Source organism: Misgurnus anguillicaudatus, chromosome 14, assembly GCF_027580225.2.
Source record: "Misgurnus anguillicaudatus chromosome 14, ASM2758022v2, whole genome shotgun sequence".
NCBI classification, from domain to species: Eukaryota; Metazoa; Chordata; class Actinopteri; order Cypriniformes; family Cobitidae; genus Misgurnus; species Misgurnus anguillicaudatus.
Genome location: NC_073350.2, coordinates 29,564,866 through 29,586,627, shown reverse-complemented (window position 1 = coordinate 29,586,627; position 21,762 = coordinate 29,564,866). Strand labels below are relative to the sequence as shown.

The following is a 21,762-nucleotide window of genomic DNA, read 5'->3' as shown; positions in this document are numbered from 1 at the left end:
AAGAGAATGCAACGGATAGTATTGAAGTCCCCAGTTCGTCAAAAAATGACGCGAAAGGTATACCCTCCGCGTCAACTGTTGACGCATGGTCAAGTGGCGTCAAATATTGACGCCATGGGGTGAGACTGGGTTGATTTTACAGAGAGTCCGCTTAATTAACGGCTTTTCGTTCGGTCCGTGTGACCTAAACATTTTTGTTCTGTAATTTGTTCTCGTATAGGCCATATTTCTACATATTTTCGACCATGTAACATTTGGAATAAAATGTAAGTTGTTATAGATAGCATTAAGTTTGTTCTTGTACTGAAATGATGAAATGTTTAGTCTGACTAAAATGATCTATCCAGATTAATTTAGCCAAAATAACAATTTATTCGTTTTCATAGATACATGTTAATTTATTTACTAATATACTATTGAAAATGCCATAAATAAATATTCTGTATTGCATTCGTTTTGTACATTTACAGGTTCATAAATACTGTCTAATTTTAATTTCTTTAAGACACTGTGTTCTGTTTTTACCGATGCACTGTAAATTCGCACTTAAAAACCTTCTTGTTAAGAAATTGTTCTTCAATTTATTTTAGTTTTTTCAAATAATATATTTATATAATATTATAGTTTGTTAATCTTTTTCTCGTAAGGGGAACGAATTGTTATAATATTTCGTAATTACTTATTACATTTATTATAACTTAAAATTGTGAATTAGTAAAACATGTGGATGTCGTGGAAACAAATTGTTAATAAAGCAATAAACCCCAAGAGGCGGTGGGTTGCCAGTGCATTTTATAACAGCTAAGGGGCGTTGTTAGGCACGACACAAAGCGGAGTGCCTAAGCCCCTTGGCTGTTGTGAAGTGCACTGGTGACCCAACGCTTCGAGGGGTTTATTGCGTTTATAAAACGGTTACTTCATATGCATAACGTTAGCGGGGTTTTATAAAATAAAACACAAATAAGTTGTAATTATATTAGTATAAATATTACTCTTCCGCCAAACAAAGTAGTTCCTCAGAATCAAGTGTGGCTGCAACAGAGCGCAGTTCACAAACAACAGAGACGCAGCAAAGGCACAATGAAAATATGATTAAAGACTGTGGTGTTTATTTTATAAATCACCATTCATCTAATTTATACATTAACATTTATATCGTGCAACTGTTGAAGTGATGATCAAATATGCTTCCCCGTCAGCGTTTTTTTTTAAGTTGCCACCCAGTTTTAGTTGAATGTCTTACAGAAAAATTATCTTCTTTAAATAAACATAATAAAAATAAAATATCAAATGAAAGAACAGTCCATCCGCTTTCCAACAACATCAAAAAACGTTTCATCCTACCTTCATTTGTTGTCTTATCAGTTATCACCTCTCAAATTTTCAGCTAAAAGCAGAGATAATTCCATTTTTGTGAAGAACTTTGTAAGAGATCAGATTCAGAGCCTGATCAAAACACACGTCACGCTAAATCCACCACAACGCTGTTGTGTCGAGTGAATGCCTCAGTGTTTAAGTTGGGTAAGATTGCCATCTTGTGGATAATAGCGGAAATATCAATAAGACAAAAAAAAACTTCAGAGAACGTTTTCTCTTTATTGACGAAATGTTTCATTTATTGACATTTATCTGGATATCGCCATAATTGTGCAAAGGTAGAAAAATTAAAAAATGATTAAAGACTGAGGTGTTTATTTTCATAAATCAGTACGCAGCAACAGTGGCGCAATGATACTTGTGATGCGGTCTGAACCGTGGGTTTACCGGGGTATTTTATCACGGCTTAGAACGCGTTTCAACCAATCAGAATGAAGAACCAGAACGAGCCGTTTTATAATTTGAATTATATCCGTATCAGTTAAACTAGGTCTAATAGCCAACACACAACTGTACATAACTGCTATTTATCAGCTAATACTTTAATTAAATGCAATTATCCAAGAACGTCAGTACAGAAAACAATTAGGCTTACTAAATATTTTTTTTATGTCGGAGCGGGATCTGAGCGGGAATTGGTTTATTTGCGAGCGTGAGCGGAAAGTTAACGGAGCGCTTGCTTGGGCGGTGAGCGACTGAGTGGAGCACTTGAACAGTAGAGCGGAATATTTAGCGGAGCGTCACACCGCTCCGCACCGCTTACAGTCCTGCAGGATGCCTATTTGCGTCTTTGCATTGACGTAACATGTAAATCGCTCGCGCTTGCTGCCTCTTCCATGTCTGGTGTAAACGCATCATAATACTTAATTCTATGTAACTGGAACCTGTTGTACACAAATGTGGACAATAACACTGCTTCATGTTCAAAGAAAAATATTTGGTTATTATAGTTATTGGTTCTTCCTAACCACAAATATCTGGAAGAAATTTGAAAAAAAGACAAACCAAAGCTCGGGTCTTAGGAGGTTAAAGTCCCCATGAAATCAAACTGACAATTCTTATTTTTTAAAGAAATATTGCTGTGTTCATTATTAAAATGTATTCGTGTGGGTCATTATTATTATTTTTTAATGAATGTGCCCTAATAATCTATCATTCATTCATTCATTCATTCATTCATTACATTTATATAGCGCTTTTCTCAGTACTCAAAGCGCTTTACATATGAATGGGGGAATCTCCTCAACCACCACCAATGTGCAGCATCCACCTGGATGATGCGACGGCAGCCATATTGCGCCAGAACGCCCACCACACACCAGCTTATTAGTGGAGAGGAGACAGAGTGATATAGCCAATGATTAGTATCTATAGGGGATGATTAGTAGGCCAATGGGCAAGTTTGGCCAGGATGCCGGGGCACACCCCTACTCTTTTCGAATAACATCCTGGGATTTTTAACGACCACAGAGAGTCAGGACCTCGGTTTAACGTCTCATCCGAAAGACGGTGCTTATTGACAGTATAGTGTCCCCGTCACTATACTGGGGTGTTAGGACCCACACAGACCACAGGGTGAGCACCCCCTGCTGGTCTCACTAACACCTCTACCATATAATCAAAATCTAAAAATTTACTTCCGCCCTTTTGTGGTGATCCTTTTTTGATGATGTCAGCGAGACGGCTTGGGCGGAGCATCTGTTAACCCCGCCCCCTCTAACTGTCAGTCTGCTGCAAGTTCCATTTCTAAAAGAAACGCCTACTTTTCTAAATCTAATCAATTGTGAAAAACACAAGCCACATCCACAAATTTTTGCTCTTGTGATATTAAGTTAATCACTCGAAAATACATCACAATATGGAAATAAAGTCGATCGCGATTTCTTGTTCATGGCGACTTTAAAGGAAGAGTTCACCAAAATATGAAAATCCTCTCATAATTTGCTCACCCTCATGCCATCCCGGATGTATTTGACTTCCTTTTTTAAGCTAAGCACAGACAAATACAAATGACAATTGTCGTATTATGTTCTTATATGGGGCCCAACATGGCAAAGCTTCAAACAGCACATACTGTATATCCATTATTCAAATAATCTTAACGACTTCATTGGCTTCATAAATGTCTGATGAAGTGAAACAGTACGATTAAACAATATTTTAAACTTATTTAGCAATAAAAATGTTGCATATCCACTAAACCGTAGAGATTAGCACGGTTCGAATTTGGCACATTGATAACCCTGAATCTCGATTGTCTTGTGACAAAGCACGCATATGAAAAGTAGTCACAAGACGTAAAACCAAATGAGATTCGACTTTAATGATGGATGTGTGTGGTGTTTGGAGCTTCACCGTGCATTTTATTGTAAAATTACTTGTGTTCAACTAAAGAAAAAGTAATAAACATCTAGGATGGTACGAGGGTGAGTAAATGATGCATATTTATGATGTGAGGGTAAATAAATTATGTATAACAATTTAATTAAGTAATTAATAAAAAATGAATTATGCATATTTATAAGTAAAATATTTTGGTAAGTAGTCACTATATGTAATTTAAAAACGCTCAGCCCCATGATTGTATACTGTAGTAAAAAAACACTGTGAACTCAGTACATCGAATCTCTCAAAGCTCCTCATTGTGTTTCCATGTGCTCTATTATTAGGAAGTGTGGGAGGAGCCATTTCTGTGCTTTCTCCAGACGTGTATGTGTCGGACGATGGGGGTTACACGTGGTTTCATGCGCTGAAAGGCCCCCATCATTTCGCCATACTGGATTCAGGGGGGCTGCTGGTAGCTGTTGAACACAAGCCATTGCACCCCATCTCACAGATCAAGTGAGCTTACTGTCTAACTTGTTTGTGGTCTTTTGCCTTACCTACAAATTTACATTTACTTTACTTTTTAATAGATTTTCAACTGATGAAGGTCAGTGTTGGCATGTGTATAATTTCACCGATGACCCGATATACTTTACTGGCCTGGCATCAGAACCTGGTGCCCGTTCGATGAACATCAGTCTGTGGGGCTTCAGGGAAACGCTTCTCAATCAGTACTGGGTTTCGGTTACTGTAGACTTCAGACAGTTGCTTTTAAGAGACTGTAAGTAGACATTCATAACATAAGACCAAATGTTTCCCCTTACTGCTTTAGTATCTCTTAAAAAAGGAGTTTTCAAATGTAAATGAGTTGAAACTCCCTCTGCAGGTCAGGAAAGTGACTACATCCAATGGCTCGCTCACTCGAGTGACATTAATGACCCTGCTGACGGATGCATGCTGGGATACAAAGAGAGGTTTCTACGGTTACGACAGGATTCGGTCTGCTGGAACGGGCGGGATTACACGGTCACCAAGGAGCCCACCATGTGTCCCTGTACCCTAGCAGACTTTCAATGGGACAAATAACTCTACTAACCATATTACTAGAGTTCATGTAGCTCAGTTGCTAGATCAAAGTGCAAAAGGTTGTGGGTTTGATACCCAGGGAACACACATGCTGATGAAAATTGTATAGCTTAAAGATACAATTTGTATTTATGTGCCGAAAGATGGCGCCAGATCAAACAAAAACAATGATGTTGTTTACTGACGCTCTGAAGCAGCGTGGAATTATGGGATTTGTAGTCTTTAACTTTAGCCATCAATCAGACGAGAACGAGAAATCACGTTGATGGATAAGGTAATCAAGTCTTATAAATGTTGCATTTGATGACATCGTTTATTTCATTATGTAAGTTTATATGTGATGTTCAAAACGAAATTGTTAGTCATATTGATATTACAGTATTAGTCCAAATTCGATGGTAAACACAGCTCAGAATTAAGTTTTCAACTTACAATCTACAATGATTTTTCACATAATGTATTGACAGTACAAATCTTATTGTGAAGTGTCTTAAAATGACCATTTATATTGCTGTACAATACCTTTTGATGTGCATATCGTCCGCGGGAAGACGCGCTGATTACACTAATGTTGTGATCAATATATTAGCATACGTTTTTTGAAGGGTAACGAATCAAAACAACTCACCCATCGCGTAAAACACAAGCAGGATCAGAATCTCACAATACCTTTGATGTGCATATCGTCCGCGGGAAGACGCGCTGATTACAGTAATGTTGTCATCAATATAATAGCATAAGTTTTTTGAAGGGTTACGAATCAAAACAACTCACCCATCGCGTAAAACACAAGCAGGATCAGAATCTCGGTCTAGTTAAATGTTGTCGTGAAGCTCTCTCTATCCAGATAATGCAACACCAAATTGATCCTCCCTCGTTTTGTTCCAAACTCTTCTTGGGTCGTTTGGTTGGCCCGTACGCTTACAGGAGCTGACACAACCAGCGGCAGACGGTACAGAGATATCCATAAGTCCATAAGCAAGCGCGTAGTTCCGCATTTGTCCACGACACTGGCTGCGTCCGAAAACTCAAGGCAGTGAGGACTGTGAGGACTTGTGGCCTCGCTGCCTCATGAGGACATGACTTCGGACTCGGAGGCCTGAAGGCCGCTCAGAGAAAGGCTTTCCGACGCACTTCAAAGGCAGCGTGTTTGAAATAAAAACAGTGATAACTAATCACATATTTGAAAACTACAATACTAATTTCTCGCTAGAAATGAAATTAAAATGCTTAAAATGTGAAAATATACGTTTATTTTCACTAAATTTGTGCTCCAGCCGCTTCCTTGGCCGCCATTTTATTTTTTCGAGCTCGACCAGTGTTCTTATGTGGGTTACGTTGTCATGAGCAATTCGGTCCCCCCGAGCAATTCGGTCTCCCCTAGGACCCCAATTGGTATCTAGCACTAATGCCTGCTCAAAAATTTGTCATTGCAATATCTCGTCTGCATACGCGGATAGCAAGTTAATTATGTTGTACAAAATAGAAGCATCAATTAAAAAAATAAATAAAAGTTAACTAAAAAAATAATTTAATAAACTAATATTCATGTTGCAGACACTTTTGTGTCATCATCTGCTTTACAAAAGCAATACTTTTATTTTTTGTAAATTATTAACATACCTTACGGAATATATTTTTTTATAGTAAAAGTGTAGTAATCATGGCTTATAATTATAATTTAAATGTGTGATTCAACTATGTAGTAATCATGTTTTGTATAATTAATGAGTAAGTAATTGTATAAGTAGACAGTCAAAAGTGGAAATGGTACAGTATAATAATCTAAATAATAAAATTACACAAGCAATGTGTAGATCTCCCACCTATAACCTCATTTATATACTACTATATGAAACATATCATTTAAAAGACATCAATTGTAATTTTAACAACGTTCTAACTACATAAATCATAACGCGATTTTGTAGGAATTGTAATAAGGCCCTAAGAAAACTACCCATGAGGAGTTTTTTCAGCCAATGGAATCACGCGGGGTCCTAGGGGAGACCGAATTGCTCGGGGGGACCGAATTGCTCACGACACCTGTCAGTAAAGGTGGTGACAAAGGGTCACATGGATATTAACGTCATTGACAGGAGACTGCACTGCCCCGTGTCAATGTTTTGAATGGAAATTTTCTCACGATTTACAAGTAGTAGAAAACATTACAGATATTGATAGTAATCAGCTGGACAAAATATATAACACTGGCCTAGTGGTTTTTGGAGATTTTACTGCAAATATCTTACAAATTGCACCTTTAAATGCACTTTAAGTTACTTTAGATAAAATATCTGCCAAATGGATAAATGTAACTGTACTGTACTACTAACACATTAACACTTGTTATTAGGGGGATAGTTCACCCAAAAATGAAAATAATGTCATTAATGACTCACCCTCATGTCGTTCCAAACTCGTAAGACCTCCGTTCATTTTCAAGATGTTTTATATTTAGTCCGGGGGCTTGTTGACCCTTCATTGAAAAACCTACGTACTGTATACTGTCCAAAAAGGTAATAAAAACATCATCAAAGTAGTCCATGTGACATCGGTGGGTCGGTTAGAATGTGTTGAAGCATCTAAGATGGATTTTGGTCTAAAAATGACAAAAATTGTGACTTTGTTTAGCATTGTCTTCTCTTTCGCGTCTGTTGTGAGGCGCATGCGCAAGACCAAAGTCACATGACGCGGATGATGTACGATGCGGCTGACGTGTTATCTGGTGCGCCCCAGCTGTTTTTTGTGTTTGAAAAAAAACTTCGCAAACATGTCTGAGGATAACACGTCACATGACTTTGGTCTCGTGCATGCGATTCGCAACAGACGTGGAGGGGGGGCAGTGCTGAATGGAGTCGTAGTTTTTGTTATTTTTGGACCAAGGTGTATTTTCGATGGTTCAGCGCATTCTGGCTGACCCACTGATGTCACATGGACTACTTTGATGATGTTTTTATTACCTTTCTGGACATATACAGTCTACAGTATGGATTTTCAATGAAGGGTCAACAAGCTCTCGAACTAAATCTAAGACATCTTAACTGTGTTCAGAAGATGAACGGGGGTCTTGGGAGTTTGGAGCGACATGAGGGTGAGACATTAATGACATTATTTTCAATTTTGGGTGAACTATCACTTTAACATTTCAAATATGCTCAAAAAGACAACGTGATTTACAACACACTGCATTTATATTCAAATAGTCGCTGCATATTCAGTCCATGATTTTAACTCAGTCTTTTTTGCTGATAGTGACTTTGGGTTTTATCATGAGGACAACAGCTCTGTGTGCGTGGAGCAACCCGATCTTATTGGTCATTCACTGGAGTTCTGCCTGCATGGACGCAAAGAGCAACTTCAGACAAGCGGGTAACAAAACACTCTGCGCTTTTCTCTCGCTTCCTCTCACAAGAGATCCTGAAGCGCTAACACTATGCTGTATGTAAATGTAGTTACAGGAAGATTCCAGGAGATCGCTGTGAAGGTGGAATAACTCCAGAGAGAAAAGAGGTTGATCTGAGCAAGAAGTGTGTCAGTAACTTGTTCAGACAAGAACTACTGGTATGTCTTTATGTTACGGTGACCATGTGCACCACAAAGGTCATGGGTTTGAAATCCAAGGAACGCACATGGACCATTCCACCGAATCGGTGCCATTTGCATGTTGTAACTCATCAAAATTGAAGTTCATTTTTAATCATTTTTTAACACCAAGGGGTGGTTTCCCAGACCGGGCTTACTCTAGTCCCAGACAAAAATGCATATTTGACCTGCCTTAATTTAAAAACACCTTGTACTGACATATCTTAACATATATCAGTGAAATTGCTTTGGCTCAAGATGCACACCATTATTGTTTTTTGTAAGTTTTGTTTGTACAAAACTACTTAAATGTCCTAATATAACTAAGGCCTAGTCCTGGATTAATCTAAACTCTGTCTGGAAAACTGCCCCATAATCTAATAATGCAGATATGTTACTTTTAAAAAAGTAGTGGTCAATCTTAGGTAACAATCTAAGTTTTTTTTTAACATGGTTTCTTAATGGAGAATGGAGGCATTTTGGTACACTGCGAGGAATGATTTTTAAGAAAAATAATTCTTAGTGTTTTTTTCTTGTTTTCCGTGAAGGTGTCTGAACATTCTTGAATTGGGATGCTTTTTCTTGATGAGCAAAGCGACCTAGGAAAATAGGTCTAGTTTTTAAATAAATAATGTCAAGTTTGGGTGATTTTGTGCATAAAACAAGCAAAATAATCTGCCAATGGGGTAAGCAAAACAATCTTGAAAATTTCTCTTAAACACTCACTTCAAGAAAAAATCAAGAAAATTTTGCTTATCCCATTGGCAGATTTTTTTTTTTTTTTTTTGCTTTTTTTGCTTTTTTTATGCACAAAATCATTCAAATTTGATATTTTTGGCCTAAAACCTAGACTTATTTTCTTGGGTCGTTTTGCTCATCAAGAAAAAGCATCTTAATTCAAGAATTTTTAGATATTTTTACTGAAAACAAGACAAAAATACTAACAATTTTTTCTTGAAAATCATTCTTTGCAGTGTAACAGGACTGAGTTTTAGCATAGATTTAGCAACTACATGAAATATAGTTGCATTAAATATGTGCTAATAGCATGAAGACACTGAGCACATTCTAGTGATTTACCTTTTTTATATAAACCATTAACATCAAAGAAATAATTAACAAGGACTAAGGATAGGATAAGTAACAGGACTGAACATTAGGATTGATATTCACAGTTATAGCATCAATATCATAAAATATACAGAAAAGAAAGTGAGAAAAGTAACTTTTGATCGTCACATGGCCTTCAAAAGATCCAGATGATGTAACTTCCTCTTGAAAATGTGACTTTCAGAGGGGGTAGTGTGTTGGGTAACAGGACTGAGTAAAATCCTGGGGACTAAAATGTGTATTTTATCTAAAATAAAATGACTTTTTCAATGGTAAAAAAAAATATGTAAAGGAAAGGTGGGATATGGACCCACACAAAAATGCCAAAAAAAGATGTTTGAAAAATTGTTTGCTTTATATTTTAAGGTAAAGTATAGAGATGGATAAAAAATGCTGTTTTTCAGTGATTTATGTAGGTTTTATTATTTTTTTTTTAAATTATATAGTTTAACTTTGGTGTATGATTAACATGCATCTTGGGGACCGAAATGACACCAAATCTGTAAAATGGCCCACATACGGATCAAATGTATAGCTTGAGTATATTTTAAGTGGGTTTAGATAAATGCATCTGCAAAAAGCCATGTAAAAAAGTTTCAATATTAATTTGGGCATGTTAAATGCTTTTAACAATTAATTGATAATTATATAATATTAATATAATTAATATATAATTAACTTGTTTTAGATTTGCAATATATTCGATTTTATACCTTTTGTTTGCCCTTAACAATGTTAAAATGAAAATCTTGTCCCTCTTCTGTCCCAATCATGCATTTCTCAGATAGAGACTCAGTCGGTCCATTCAGCTGTTATAGTAGCTGTGATCATCACACTTCTGTTAATCAGTGTCGTCGCTGGAGTTATCTTCATCAAAAAATATGTTTGTGGAGGAAGGTTGGTAACCACGTTTTCCTAAAAATCACATTTTAGATTGAAGATTGTGTCATTTGATGTACCGAACAAAAATTATCTCGACTTATTGTTGATGTCTCCGGTAGGTTCCTGGTACACAGGTACTCTGTTCTACAGCAGCATGCTGAAGCTAATGGAATTGAAGGTGTCGATGATCTGGACACATTGGAGGTTGGAAAGACGCAATACCATGATGATTCAGATGAGGTATATATACTACTGCTTAAAGGGACATTCCACTTTTTTTTGAAAATATGCCCATTTTCCAGCTCCCCTAGAGTTTAACATTTGATTCTTATCGTTTTGAAATCCATTCAGCTGATCTTCGGGTCTGGCGCTAGCACTTTTAGCATATCTTAGCATAATCCATTGAATCTGATTAGACCATTAGAATTAATGCTGTGATTGTATATCTGTACTCTTTTAGGATCTTCTAGAGTGACAGACAATGATGGACCATATCTAATTCTATTAAAGTGAAACAACAATACCCTTCCCGTGACCTGCGCATTTATATCTGCGTTCCAACCCTACCAGATTATGACACACGTTCTGACTTTGATGTGTCTTTTTTCGATTTGATTAGTTGGAACCAAACTTCCATCTTCTAATTCAATCCAACAAGACTTGACCACAGTCGTCGAGGACAGGACTGACAGAAGTTTCCCAAAAGAGTTTTTTGAACTGCTGAAATATGTATTGACATGTGCGTATGTGAAATGCGCAAAAACATGTGACTTTAAATTGACAGTTGCCAAGTTTATGAGAATTGACAGTGACGTGTTGAAGTCACATTGCTTGCAGAGTTTTTTTAGACAGGACAATCCTCTGTTATGTGAGTATTAGTTAACATCAGACACAAGCTTTGATTCATTAAAACTGATTTTTGCGTGGCTGGTTATCCTGCATCAGGTATTTAACTTCACCAAAGTATCTTTCTGCTTTTCTCACCTTAAGAAACTTCTTTTTAACATCTTTGGTTATTGAAATCTAGTTTAAAAGAGGAGCATCTAGCCTGTCCAATGTTGATGGTGGATAGTGTTGAGCAAATAAAAAGACGAGGGAACGCTCTTAGTAACTTTTTAACATTGAGGACATGTCATTTGAATTCCAGTGGCTTAAGAACTAAACGTCACGTTTGACTGTTACATGGACGGTAACCATAAAAGTATGTTGGAGTTAGTTAGTTAGTTAGTTGGGTTTAGTTGAATAACACTGGGAGATTTACTATAACAAGTCGGATCTTTAAGAAGCTAGTTTAGCTAACCTTTATTCGTTTCATAATCGACCCTTGTTTTGTCTTTAACTGGTGACATTCATAGGCATTTCTCCACTATTGCTGTGTGCTTGAATATATTATATATCACACACAGTATGCTCTTTTAGTGAACTATTTTTATTTGGATGTTCCCATACCACTGTTATCAATATTTTCTGTTTTGTACAATGTTATAATGCCAGGACAGAACGAAAAGATTGACAGAAATTTGGGAAATTATACAAGAGATGGCACTCTTTGTTTTAAAGCGTAGTTTTCAATCATCTTAATATGGCATGGGTTAGACCGTAAACTATTACGTTAAATATATTTCAATGCAATATCAATCTGCAATAGTTATAAAGACAAAATGTTTAATGTTAACAAAACTTTTAGGTTACCAAACACATCCTCCATGGGGATGTTTGACAGTAATAAATGTACCTATTCAGCGGTCTAATGCAATATGAAAATGTATATTTTTTGGGATTGCGTTGACTGCCAGCTCATAAATAAGCTAATAAGTAGTCACTAAGCTGATTAAGTGCTGTTCTTTGCACGTATGATGTAATAATAGATATATACTGTACCTCAGGGGCTGTAGATGACATGGACCACACATTTCATATATGGATATGCATGTAAAATGAGAAGTCTGCAGATGTGTTTTCAGTAGAATGAAAGTGTAAACGCTGTACAATTAAATGTGACTGCCAAGAACAATAAAGAAATATTTTCTGATTCAACTCATGAACTTGAATCTTCTTGACTTTTATGCTTTGATATGATTCTAGTGTTCTAATAGCTCAAATGTCATGGATTGATCCCCACATAAATGTATAAATTGTAAGTTGTTTTTGATAAAAACAAAGTCAAATGGATAAATGCACTAGTGGATTTAAGATTTAATGGAATTATATATTATATAGTTAATTATTATAAACATGGCTCTGTTCTTGTTTATAGTGCAGTAAATATTTGCACTGGGTTGGAAAACTCATATGGAAAATATATATATAGATTTTCTTGCTTTTTGAATATCATATTTTCCAGTGAGAACCATTATTATGTGCATTCAAAAATAATTGAAAAATCAATTTGTAAAAAATTAACAAACCCATACTACAACAATAACACGGAAATATTTATATATATATAATAAAGATTTTCTTGCTTTTAGAATATCATATTTTTCAGTGAGAAACATTATTACGTGCATTCAAAAGTAATTAAAGTATCAATTTGTAAAAATGTAATAATCACACATACTACAACAATAACACAGCAAAAAAAAAAAATATATATATATATATATATATATATATAAAATAAAGATTTTCTTGCTTTTGAATATCACATTTTCCAGTGAGAACCATTTAAAAAAATTAACAAACACACATACTACAAGAAAAAAAAATCATTTTCTTGCTTTGAATATCATATTTTTCAGTGAGAACCATTATTACGTGCATTCATACCTGTAAAATAAATAAGCCTACAGATTTGTATTTGTTTTCTACATTTAATTTTTGTTTTCATTATTATTTTTATTTTATTTTCTCAATCTATATTCACATCCACAGCTCGAACTGAGGCGTGGATTGCGTAGTGTAGGCGGGGCGTCGCGTGCACTGTTTATCGTGAGTTTTTAGCTGAGCGCCATTTTGGCTCCTGACTGAGACGCGTTGTGTGATTGGGTTCCAGGCGCCGCTATCAGAGCCAATCAGAGGTTCATCGGGCGGCGGCGCAGACGGTGAGTGAGCGCGGCTGCTGCGCGGGGAGGGGACGGGACTTGCTTGGTTAGCCGGGGATTGGTGTGTGACCGACCAACCAAATGACTAAAATCATTATAAACAGGAATAGTGTGGATTGTGTGTGTCAGAGTCCACGCTGTGTGGACGGCCTGAGCGATTATGTCTGTAATTGTGTAATTAAAACATTCATTAAATGATATATTTGTAATGTTTTACGTTAGGCATAGCTGGCGTCTCGAATAGGCCCTGTTTGGCGCCGCTCTTTGTTTAAATGTTCTTTGCCTTTCAACATTATTTAATCGTGTATTTTTGTATTGAACCGGTTTAAATAGTCTGAGTTAAATGTTATATCATCTTCAATTTCGTTTTAATACTGATTTGTTGGGAATATATATTTATGCTCGAGAACACATTGAGGTTGTGCTACGAGGCCAACAATGTTAACGTAAGACAAAGAAAGCATATAGCATCACATTTAAGCTACATATGGGTTAAATTTTTTAAAAACACGATTCAAAAGGTATAAATAAGTTTCGTTTGTGAGAGAATTAAGTTAATAAAAGACACTCTGTCAATGCGTATGTCAAATTCAAAGACGCGACGCGTAAAGCGAAACAATGCAACAACGACTGATGCAAAGTATGACAACACGAACATGTTATTTACTGTAGTATACTGTAACATACCAGTTTTTCTGTTATTTACAGTAGATTTTACATCGTTTTAACATTGAAATGCTTGTAATCTACATCTTATAAAGAATCCATTTATGGTACCATGGTACTGAATTAACGCGTATCATATTCATTTCCCAATAGTGTACTTTATTGCATATTTGTTACATACCAAAAAAAAAGGATACATTCTGTGTATATATAGTGCATTTCGTTACCCTGCTGTCCCTATTAAAAAATACCATGATTTTACTATAGTAACCATGGTTTAACCATGATATTTCTAGTAAAACTATTTGTTTCTATTGAAACTATGGTCAAAACATGTTTACTATAATGGTTGTTCTCACATATAGCCAGTGACCTCATATAATAAATATCTCTGGATGTTTACAAGTCCTCTTTTTTCAAATGTGCTAATTGTTTTGCCTAAGTTTCAGATTACACAGGTGAAAAAGAGGTACACTTCCAGGGTGTGCTTCAGATGCTCTGTTTTTGCGCACCGATTTTGTGCTTGATGTACTAAAAATGATTCTTTGGTGCTTCTTGAGATAATCTTAAGAACATCTAAGTGTACTTCACTGTGCTATTTTGAGACACCATAAATATGAACTAAAATGTGCTAAAAATGTACTTAAAAAAATCTGTTTAGGTACCACTTGTAGTACATTTGAACCCATCTTTGTATGAAAGTGTTAACTAAATACATTTTTAATACAGAGGTAGTATGTTAAAAGTGCTTTTTAGTTCATATTTATGGTGTCTCAAAATAGCACAAATAAGTACACTTAGATAATCTTAAGAACGTCTTAAAAAGTACTAAAGATAATTTTTTTGTATATTAAGTACAAAATTAGTGTGCGAAAATAAAGCACTTTAAGTACACTATGGAAGTGTACTACTTTTACCTGGGTAAAACTCTAATTGAGAATCTGCACATTTATATTTTCTCCAACGCTAGACATAGGACTAGTCACAAACCAAAACTTCAATAGTGGCATCAATGTTTGTCTTCAGATGTATAAATTGCTATGTTACTCTTGTTTTTCAGATTTGTGTTGTGTACTGATCTCATAACTCAAAGCGCAGCGGTCAGACGTCCAGCATGGAGCAGTACACTACCGCCACAACGTCCACCGGAGAACAGATAGTGGTACAGACCAGCGGTGGACAGATCCAACAACAGGTGGTTTGATTTGACTCATGCTGGGAACTTTACAAACAGTATCTGATGTGCTGAATGCACTTTTGTAGCATGCTGTGAAGATGCATAAGCTAATGTTATTAATATAGCTAATACTAAGCCTTAACATATAGGTTGCTCAAGTTTAAGGAGAGGTCACATTAATACTTGACACTTGAGCTTATTATCTGATTCTGTTTTTACAAATTTCCTGTAATTTCTAGATGTATTCTAATAAAGAGACTGTGAAGTAATTATATGTCATCTCTATACCATTGCAAATACAACCATCTAATGGTGGCATGGGGGGCAAGACCTTTGCACAGTACGATATGTGTAGAATAAAATTAAGTTGTGTCAACATTAGAAAAGGGTTTATGTATGAATACTAATCTACAGGTCAGTAGTTTGTAGTATGGTAACAGTCCCTTATCTCTGGTCCAGGGGACAGTGACTGCGTTGCAGCTGCAGACTGAGCCTCAGGTAGGCCAGACTGCAGCCCAGCAGGTTCTGCAGGTAGTTGTTGGCTCTCTGAGACCCTCTGCTGTCTATAAATATTCATGCATGCTATGTCAACTCTCGTCAGCTCTGATCTGTGAACAGTTTAGGCGTTGCATTGCAAGGATGACATGTGCAGTGTTACGGTATCCGATACTGTCTCTGAATCAGCAGCTTAAGGCATCTGTTATACAGCTCGCATTATCATGCAGCATCAATTTTTTGTTATTACTTACTTTTTGTTGTACAACCAGTGTTGAGGAAAGTTACTTTTAAAAGTAATGCATTACAATATTAAGTTACACCCCAAAAAAGTAACTAATTGCGTTACCTAGTTACTTTTCATGGAAAGTAATGCTTACGTTACTTTTAAGTTACTTTTGCGTTACTTTTTGTTACTTGGCTGAGGCTTGATATTTTTCAGGTCTTGCAGCTGTTTTTTTATGATTGCAAAACTGTCAAGCTCTGGTCTGCCATCTCTGTTTCTGACTCAAACTGTTCCCGCTGAGGCGCACATAGTTCGTAATTCTATGTTAATATGTTCAATTAAATTTAGCACATTTTTAATTTTTTAAATTGAATTAATTAAACTGAAAAGTAACTCGCATGACTTTTTATAAAAAATTAACTCAAATATTAATGTGTACATTTATAAAGTAATGCGTTACTTTACTCGTTATTAAAAAAAGTAATATTATTACTTAATGCGCGTTACTTGTTATGCATACCCCCAACACTGTATACAACACAGACTTTCAATGTCACACGTGCATGAGGTTCAGCATGATTTGTTTTGCTAAATGCATTACAGAATTTCCGGTGGGTACTGCCAACTATTTGCTAAAGTTTTACGTTATGTACGTTCACATGCATTGCATTTTCTTGCATGCATTTGTGTTTTGTGTTGTCTTGAACTGTCTCATAACCTCATCTTTGTAAGTTCACTATAAGAGCCATGCCCATATTATTAGTATCACAGTTGTTGAAATTCTTTTAAACTGATTTTTTCTGTATCTTTTTTAAGGTTCAAGGGCAACCTCTCATGGTACAAGTCAGCGGCGGTCAGCTCATCACATCCTCTGGACAGCCCATAATGGTACAGGCAATGACAGGTGGACAGGGTCAAACCATCATGCAGGTACCTGTTTCAGGTACACAAGGGCTACAGCAGGTAAGTGGATTTTATGCTCACAGTCTCTCTTGCATCTCAAATGTTAACTTTGCATTGGCGGTGTAACATAAAGATGAGCAATTATATATTAGTTTGATAATAAAACGTTAGTTGGTTTGTGGCACAGATTCAGTTGGTACAGCCGGGTCAGATCCAGCTTCCGGGCGGACAGACTTTACAGTTACAGGGTCAACAAGGACAGACCCAACAGATCATAATTCAACAGCCACAGACTGCGGTCACAGCCGGACAGAACCAGGTATATACAGTGTCCAAAACTTTGTAAATGGTATATAAGTGTATATAAAACATACAGTACAACACACAAAACAATATGCATTTGCGATGAATAATGTGCACTGTTTTTATCAGGGTCAACAGCAGATAACCGTACAGGGACAGCAGGTGGCACAAACTGCTGAGGGACAGACCATCGTTTATCAGCCTGTAAACGCTGATGGAACCATCTTACAGCAAGGAATACAAATACCCTACTAAACATCAATCACCCTAAAACAAGAGACAGGGTTCCCACGGGTCCTTAAAATCCTTGAAGGCCCTGGGAAGTTTTTGAAAATATACATGCATAGATAGATACAGGTCATTGAAAGTGCTTGAATCTATTTTTTTTTTTTTTTTGGAAAAAAATCCATATTCCCTGAATCCCTGTGTAGTGTAGGATAATTTCGTAACATTTCTAGCCTTTTAAGTACACGTGCTAAACTGTTTGCTTTAAATGCTTATATCTTATATATGCGAATGTTGATTCATACCAAAATGCTTTTTTGCATGGTTGTGTTTGACACATGAAAACGTCTCGGGTTACGTATGTAACTGTTGTTCCCTGAGAAGGGACCAAGACGCTGCGTCCTCTTGTCATACTTCCTGCATCCCTGTAAAGCCGTCTTTGGCAATATTTCAGATAGCGATATACTTCCTGGCTTCCGCGTCACCCTGTCTTTGTCGTTAAGCCTCACCATTGGTTGAATTTGATATTTGAGACGCACTTACCCTTGGAGGCGTCCCCAAAGTGTCACCGCAGTGACGCAGCGCGAGTTCCCTCGAAAGGCAACTGTAACAATGTATCTTTAAAGGATATCACGGTGCAACCTTGCTCTCACTTGAAATGTGTCCCCACATCTAGTCTTGGATTTAAGGGTATTGGACCTGGAAAGTCCTTGAAAGGTCCTTGAATTTGAAGTTAACTAGGTGTGGAAACCCTGAAGAGACTAAACACCAGCATGCTTCCAACCTCAGCCATTCCTTCAAAGTGTTACGATCCTGGTACATGTGTTTCCCTTTGTCTGGTCTGTAATGACGAATCGTTGAATTTTTTTCATCCAGGAATGATCACCATTCCCGCATCGTCATTAGCCGGAGCCCAGCTGGTCTCGGCTGGATCCAACACAAACAACACCAACACCGGTCAGGGCACAGTGACCGTTACTCTGCCCATGGCAGGAAACATGGTCAATGCTGGAGGAATGGTCATGGTAAGCCTTTGTGACACTCTGTCTTTCAGTTTAGAATAAAAAATTGCTTTTCGGTTTGGTCTTACATTTGTGTGTGAATCAGATGGTCCCTGGGGGTGGCGCCTCGGTACCCACCATGCAGCGTATTCCACTTCCTGGTGCTGAGATGCTGGAGGAGGAGCCTCTCTATGTCAATGCTAAACAGTATCACCGGATTCTCAAGAGGAGACAAGCACGTGCCAAACTAGAGGCGGAGGGCAAGATACCCAAAGAGAGAAGAGTATGTACAACTATAATACTACTGTCTTAACTTCTTTTGTGCAACATATTATCACCTAACTAATATGTGTTGTTTTTCATCCCTTCAGAAATACCTGCACGAGTCTCGCCATCGTCACGCCATGGGCCGGAAACGTGGAGACGGTGGTCGCTTCTTCTCTCCTAAGGAAAAGGAGGAAATGGCTTTGCAGGCCTTAAAGGTGAGCGAGGGGCTTGAGCTCAGCTCTCATTGGGCAGCCACCTCTGCCCCGCCCCTGGGGTAACCTAACGACAGGTTTTTCAACCCCTATCACAGCCGAGAGACTGAAATCACCATGTACACCTAATTTAATTTAGACCATCCATACGCTGTGGCTATGTGCCCGAGCTACCTCATGTGTCTTTATGTACTCTCATCTAAACCCTGTTTCTGTCTGCAAATTTACTGCCGAATAAAACCCAACATGTATACTGAGATTTTAGTGTTGTAGTATATAGTAAATACTATGTAAAAATGAATCCCCATGTTTATAAATGCTTTTCTGTTATGAGATTTTTATTTTAATTATTTAAATATATAGCTTAACACCTTTTGGTCACGTTGATACTTGGAGCAAGCTCATGGTTACCTTTGTGTGCATAACTTATGCTTGACTACTGCCAAATGGTGAAAGTTAAGACTGTGCCAGCTATAAACATGGGAGATTAACACATTTTATCCTGTGAATAATAAAGCATTCATTTCTAAAACTGCTACTAAAAGGTAAAATTTCCACCTCTGGCTTGTTTGTTCTCTGTGCATTTCTGCTGTCTGTCTTACCATACTTTAAATGTCTAGCCAAACTGCTGTTGTTATTTCCTGAATGCTGAGATCTGTATAAAGCTTTGTCCATTTTCCTTTTTTTTTGGTCTAAACAAATATGGTTGTTTCATTTGTGATGTATAGCTTGGCTTTCACCCCTGAATGCTCTTCTGTCTTTGCCCAGAGCTGTTGCTTTGTTGTCGCTTTTGCCATCTTATGTTTCATCCACCTTGAGCTGTATGTGGGCTCGTGTTTGACTTTGCATTGCATTTGTGTTCATTACTAAATGATATATGCAAATAAACTTTCATTTTGGATTTTTACACAATTCTTTGCCGTTTTTCCAGTGTTAAACATTTGAATTAGTTGGTGGGTCAGGGGGTCCCACAAGGGGACCTCTATGGTCCACTAAAATTTCTGTCCTGATCTTTATGAATTTATAGGGGTCACATACCAACTATGAGGGACAGCTTTGATTAAAAAATATAAAATGTATTAATATAACACATTACTAATATTTTGTATAGATCAGACTCATTTTATAGACATTTGTCTTGATTTTAACACGCTGCAGAAGATGGCTTTCTTTCATTGTATTTTTTGTGTTGTTTTCAGTGGAAATGTCTAAAATTCTTAAATCGGGATGTATTTTCTTGATGACCAAAATGACCTAAGAAAATAAGTCTAGTTCCTTGTCAAATAACATACAATTTAAGTCAATTTCTGCTTAAAACAAGCAAAAATATCATTTAAAAAAATGTAGTTTGAATTAAGTGTTTAAGAAAAAAGAAAACTTATTTCAAGATTTTTTTTCGCACCCCATTGGCAGATATTTTTGCTTTGTTTTAAGCACGAATAACTAGATTGATTTTCTTGGGTCATTTTGCTCATCGGGACAGGGCATCTTGATTTGGGAATGTTTGGATGTTTCTACCGAAAACAAGACAAAGATGCTAGGTAAGAAAGCCATTTTTTGCAGTGACAGGTAAGAGTTCATGCAACATCAAACAATCCTTTTAAAGCATGCCATAGAGATGAAGTCTTTATCCTCTCTCTCTTTTCCACACAGAAAGCAGAGCTGGATCAGGCAGAGGAGGACACAGTTGCCCAAATGATTCAGGTTGCATAAACACACATGTTTTAGTCAGTCTTTTATTTCATTAAAAAAAGTGAGACCCTTGCATTTCAACTCATGGTTTATAACTACCATTCATCTTGTCTTATTCAGTAAATCATTTTTTTATAGACTGACACATGGTTTAGTTTTGCCATCCTGTTAAACCGTGAAAAGATTAGGATTTTATGTAAAGCGTTTAAGATTGAATGGGCAGGCGGGTGTATGCGGTACAATGTGTTTGTGATGTATTTATGAAGAAAGTCTTTTTATTTTAAATGAAATGTATCCACGATTTGTATAGTCATTTCAATTCGTTCAATCTCCTTATTTAATATAAAGTGAAATAAGAATTGTTCAGAAAATAAACGTGAGTCGCCATTAGGTCTGTTTTGTACTATGCTGGATGTTTTTGTTTACTGGATCAGACTGTGAAATGTTGCGATTTACTATGCACTTGCTTTCTGTTCATTCACCAACTTCATATAATGAAAACCCACTGTTCTTTGTACTTTATATTGATGTCTTCCTTATATGAAAATAAAGGGTGACATTCTGTACAAAGTTGTACAGGCTGCTTCTTTATACATTTTAAGACGTTTAGACCCGCAATGACATACTGATGAATATTCTGATTTATACAAAATTGCAAACTGCAAATAAAATATATAGTAAACAAATACGCTTATTTACTTTGATCTACTAAATGATTTTCTTATGAACAAAATTTAAATGGATCTTTAAAGGGGATATTTCTCAAGACTTTTTATGATGTACAATAAATTGTTGCTGTCCCCAGAGTATGTATGTAAAGTTTCAGCTCAAAATATCATAGATCATTTATTATAGTTAAAATTGTTCAAATTGTCACTTTGTGGATGTGAGCAAAAAAATTGTCGTTTTGGGTGTGTCCCTTTAAATGCAAATTAGCTGATCTCCACTAACTAAATGGCAGTGCTTTGGTTGGATTATGCCGATTAAAGGGTGGTATTATTATAATAAGAGCCCCTTCTGACATCACAAGGGGAGCCAAATTTCAATGACCTATTTTTCATATGCCTGCAGAGAATGGTTTACCAAATGTAATTCACTGTAAAAAATGATTTTCAAGAAAAATGTTCTTAGTATTTTTGTCTTGATTTCAGTAAAAATATCTAAAAATTCTTAAATTAAGATTCTT

The 21,762-nt window shown here is 36.5% G+C and overlaps 2 protein-coding genes across 9 annotated transcripts in view; both read left to right on the top strand.

Moving 5' to 3' along the window:
- Window positions 1-12,402, top strand: part of sort1a (sortilin 1a) — a 49,575-nt gene extending 37,173 nt beyond the window's left edge. Inside the window, exons 13-20 of one of the 2 annotated variants that reach the window (XM_055184139.2) lie at window positions 4,047-4,218; window positions 4,293-4,483; window positions 4,589-4,778; window positions 8,044-8,160; window positions 8,244-8,352; window positions 10,268-10,380; window positions 10,485-10,605; window positions 10,985-12,402. In XM_055184139.2, coding sequence (XP_055040114.2) covers window positions 4,047-4,218; window positions 4,293-4,483; window positions 4,589-4,778; window positions 8,044-8,160; window positions 8,244-8,352; window positions 10,268-10,380; window positions 10,485-10,605; window positions 10,985-11,029 — 1,058 coding nt within the window. In that variant the 3' untranslated portion in view covers window positions 11,030-12,402. Of the gene's footprint in view, window positions 1-4,046; window positions 4,219-4,292; window positions 4,484-4,588; window positions 4,779-8,043; window positions 8,161-8,243; window positions 8,353-10,267; window positions 10,381-10,484; window positions 10,606-10,825 lie in introns of both variants that reach the window. The other variant, XM_055184140.2, reaches the window with a different exon arrangement.
- An 865-nt stretch (window positions 12,403-13,267) lies between these two features.
- Window positions 13,268-21,146, top strand: nfya (nuclear transcription factor Y, alpha). Of its 7 annotated transcripts, XM_073876219.1 has the most exons (10): window positions 13,268-13,409; window positions 15,136-15,270; window positions 15,712-15,786; window positions 16,790-16,936; window positions 17,064-17,195; window positions 17,309-17,418; window positions 18,285-18,429; window positions 18,512-18,688; window positions 18,777-18,887; window positions 20,538-21,146. In XM_073876219.1, the coding sequence occupies exons 2-10, from the start codon at window positions 15,190-15,192 to the stop codon at window positions 20,595-20,597; spliced, it is 1,038 nt and encodes a 345-aa protein (XP_073732320.1). In that variant the 5' UTR covers window positions 13,268-13,409; window positions 15,136-15,189; the 3' UTR covers window positions 20,598-21,146. The 7 variants fall into 7 exon arrangements, with proteins under 7 accessions (XP_073732320.1, XP_073732322.1, XP_073732321.1 ...); XM_073876221.1 differs by lacking the exon at window positions 20,538-21,146 and having other exon boundaries at window positions 15,712-15,750; window positions 18,777-19,796; XM_073876220.1 differs by lacking the exon at window positions 20,538-21,146 and having other exon boundaries at window positions 15,712-15,783; window positions 18,777-19,796.
- Window positions 21,147-21,762: the final 616 nt, after the last annotated feature.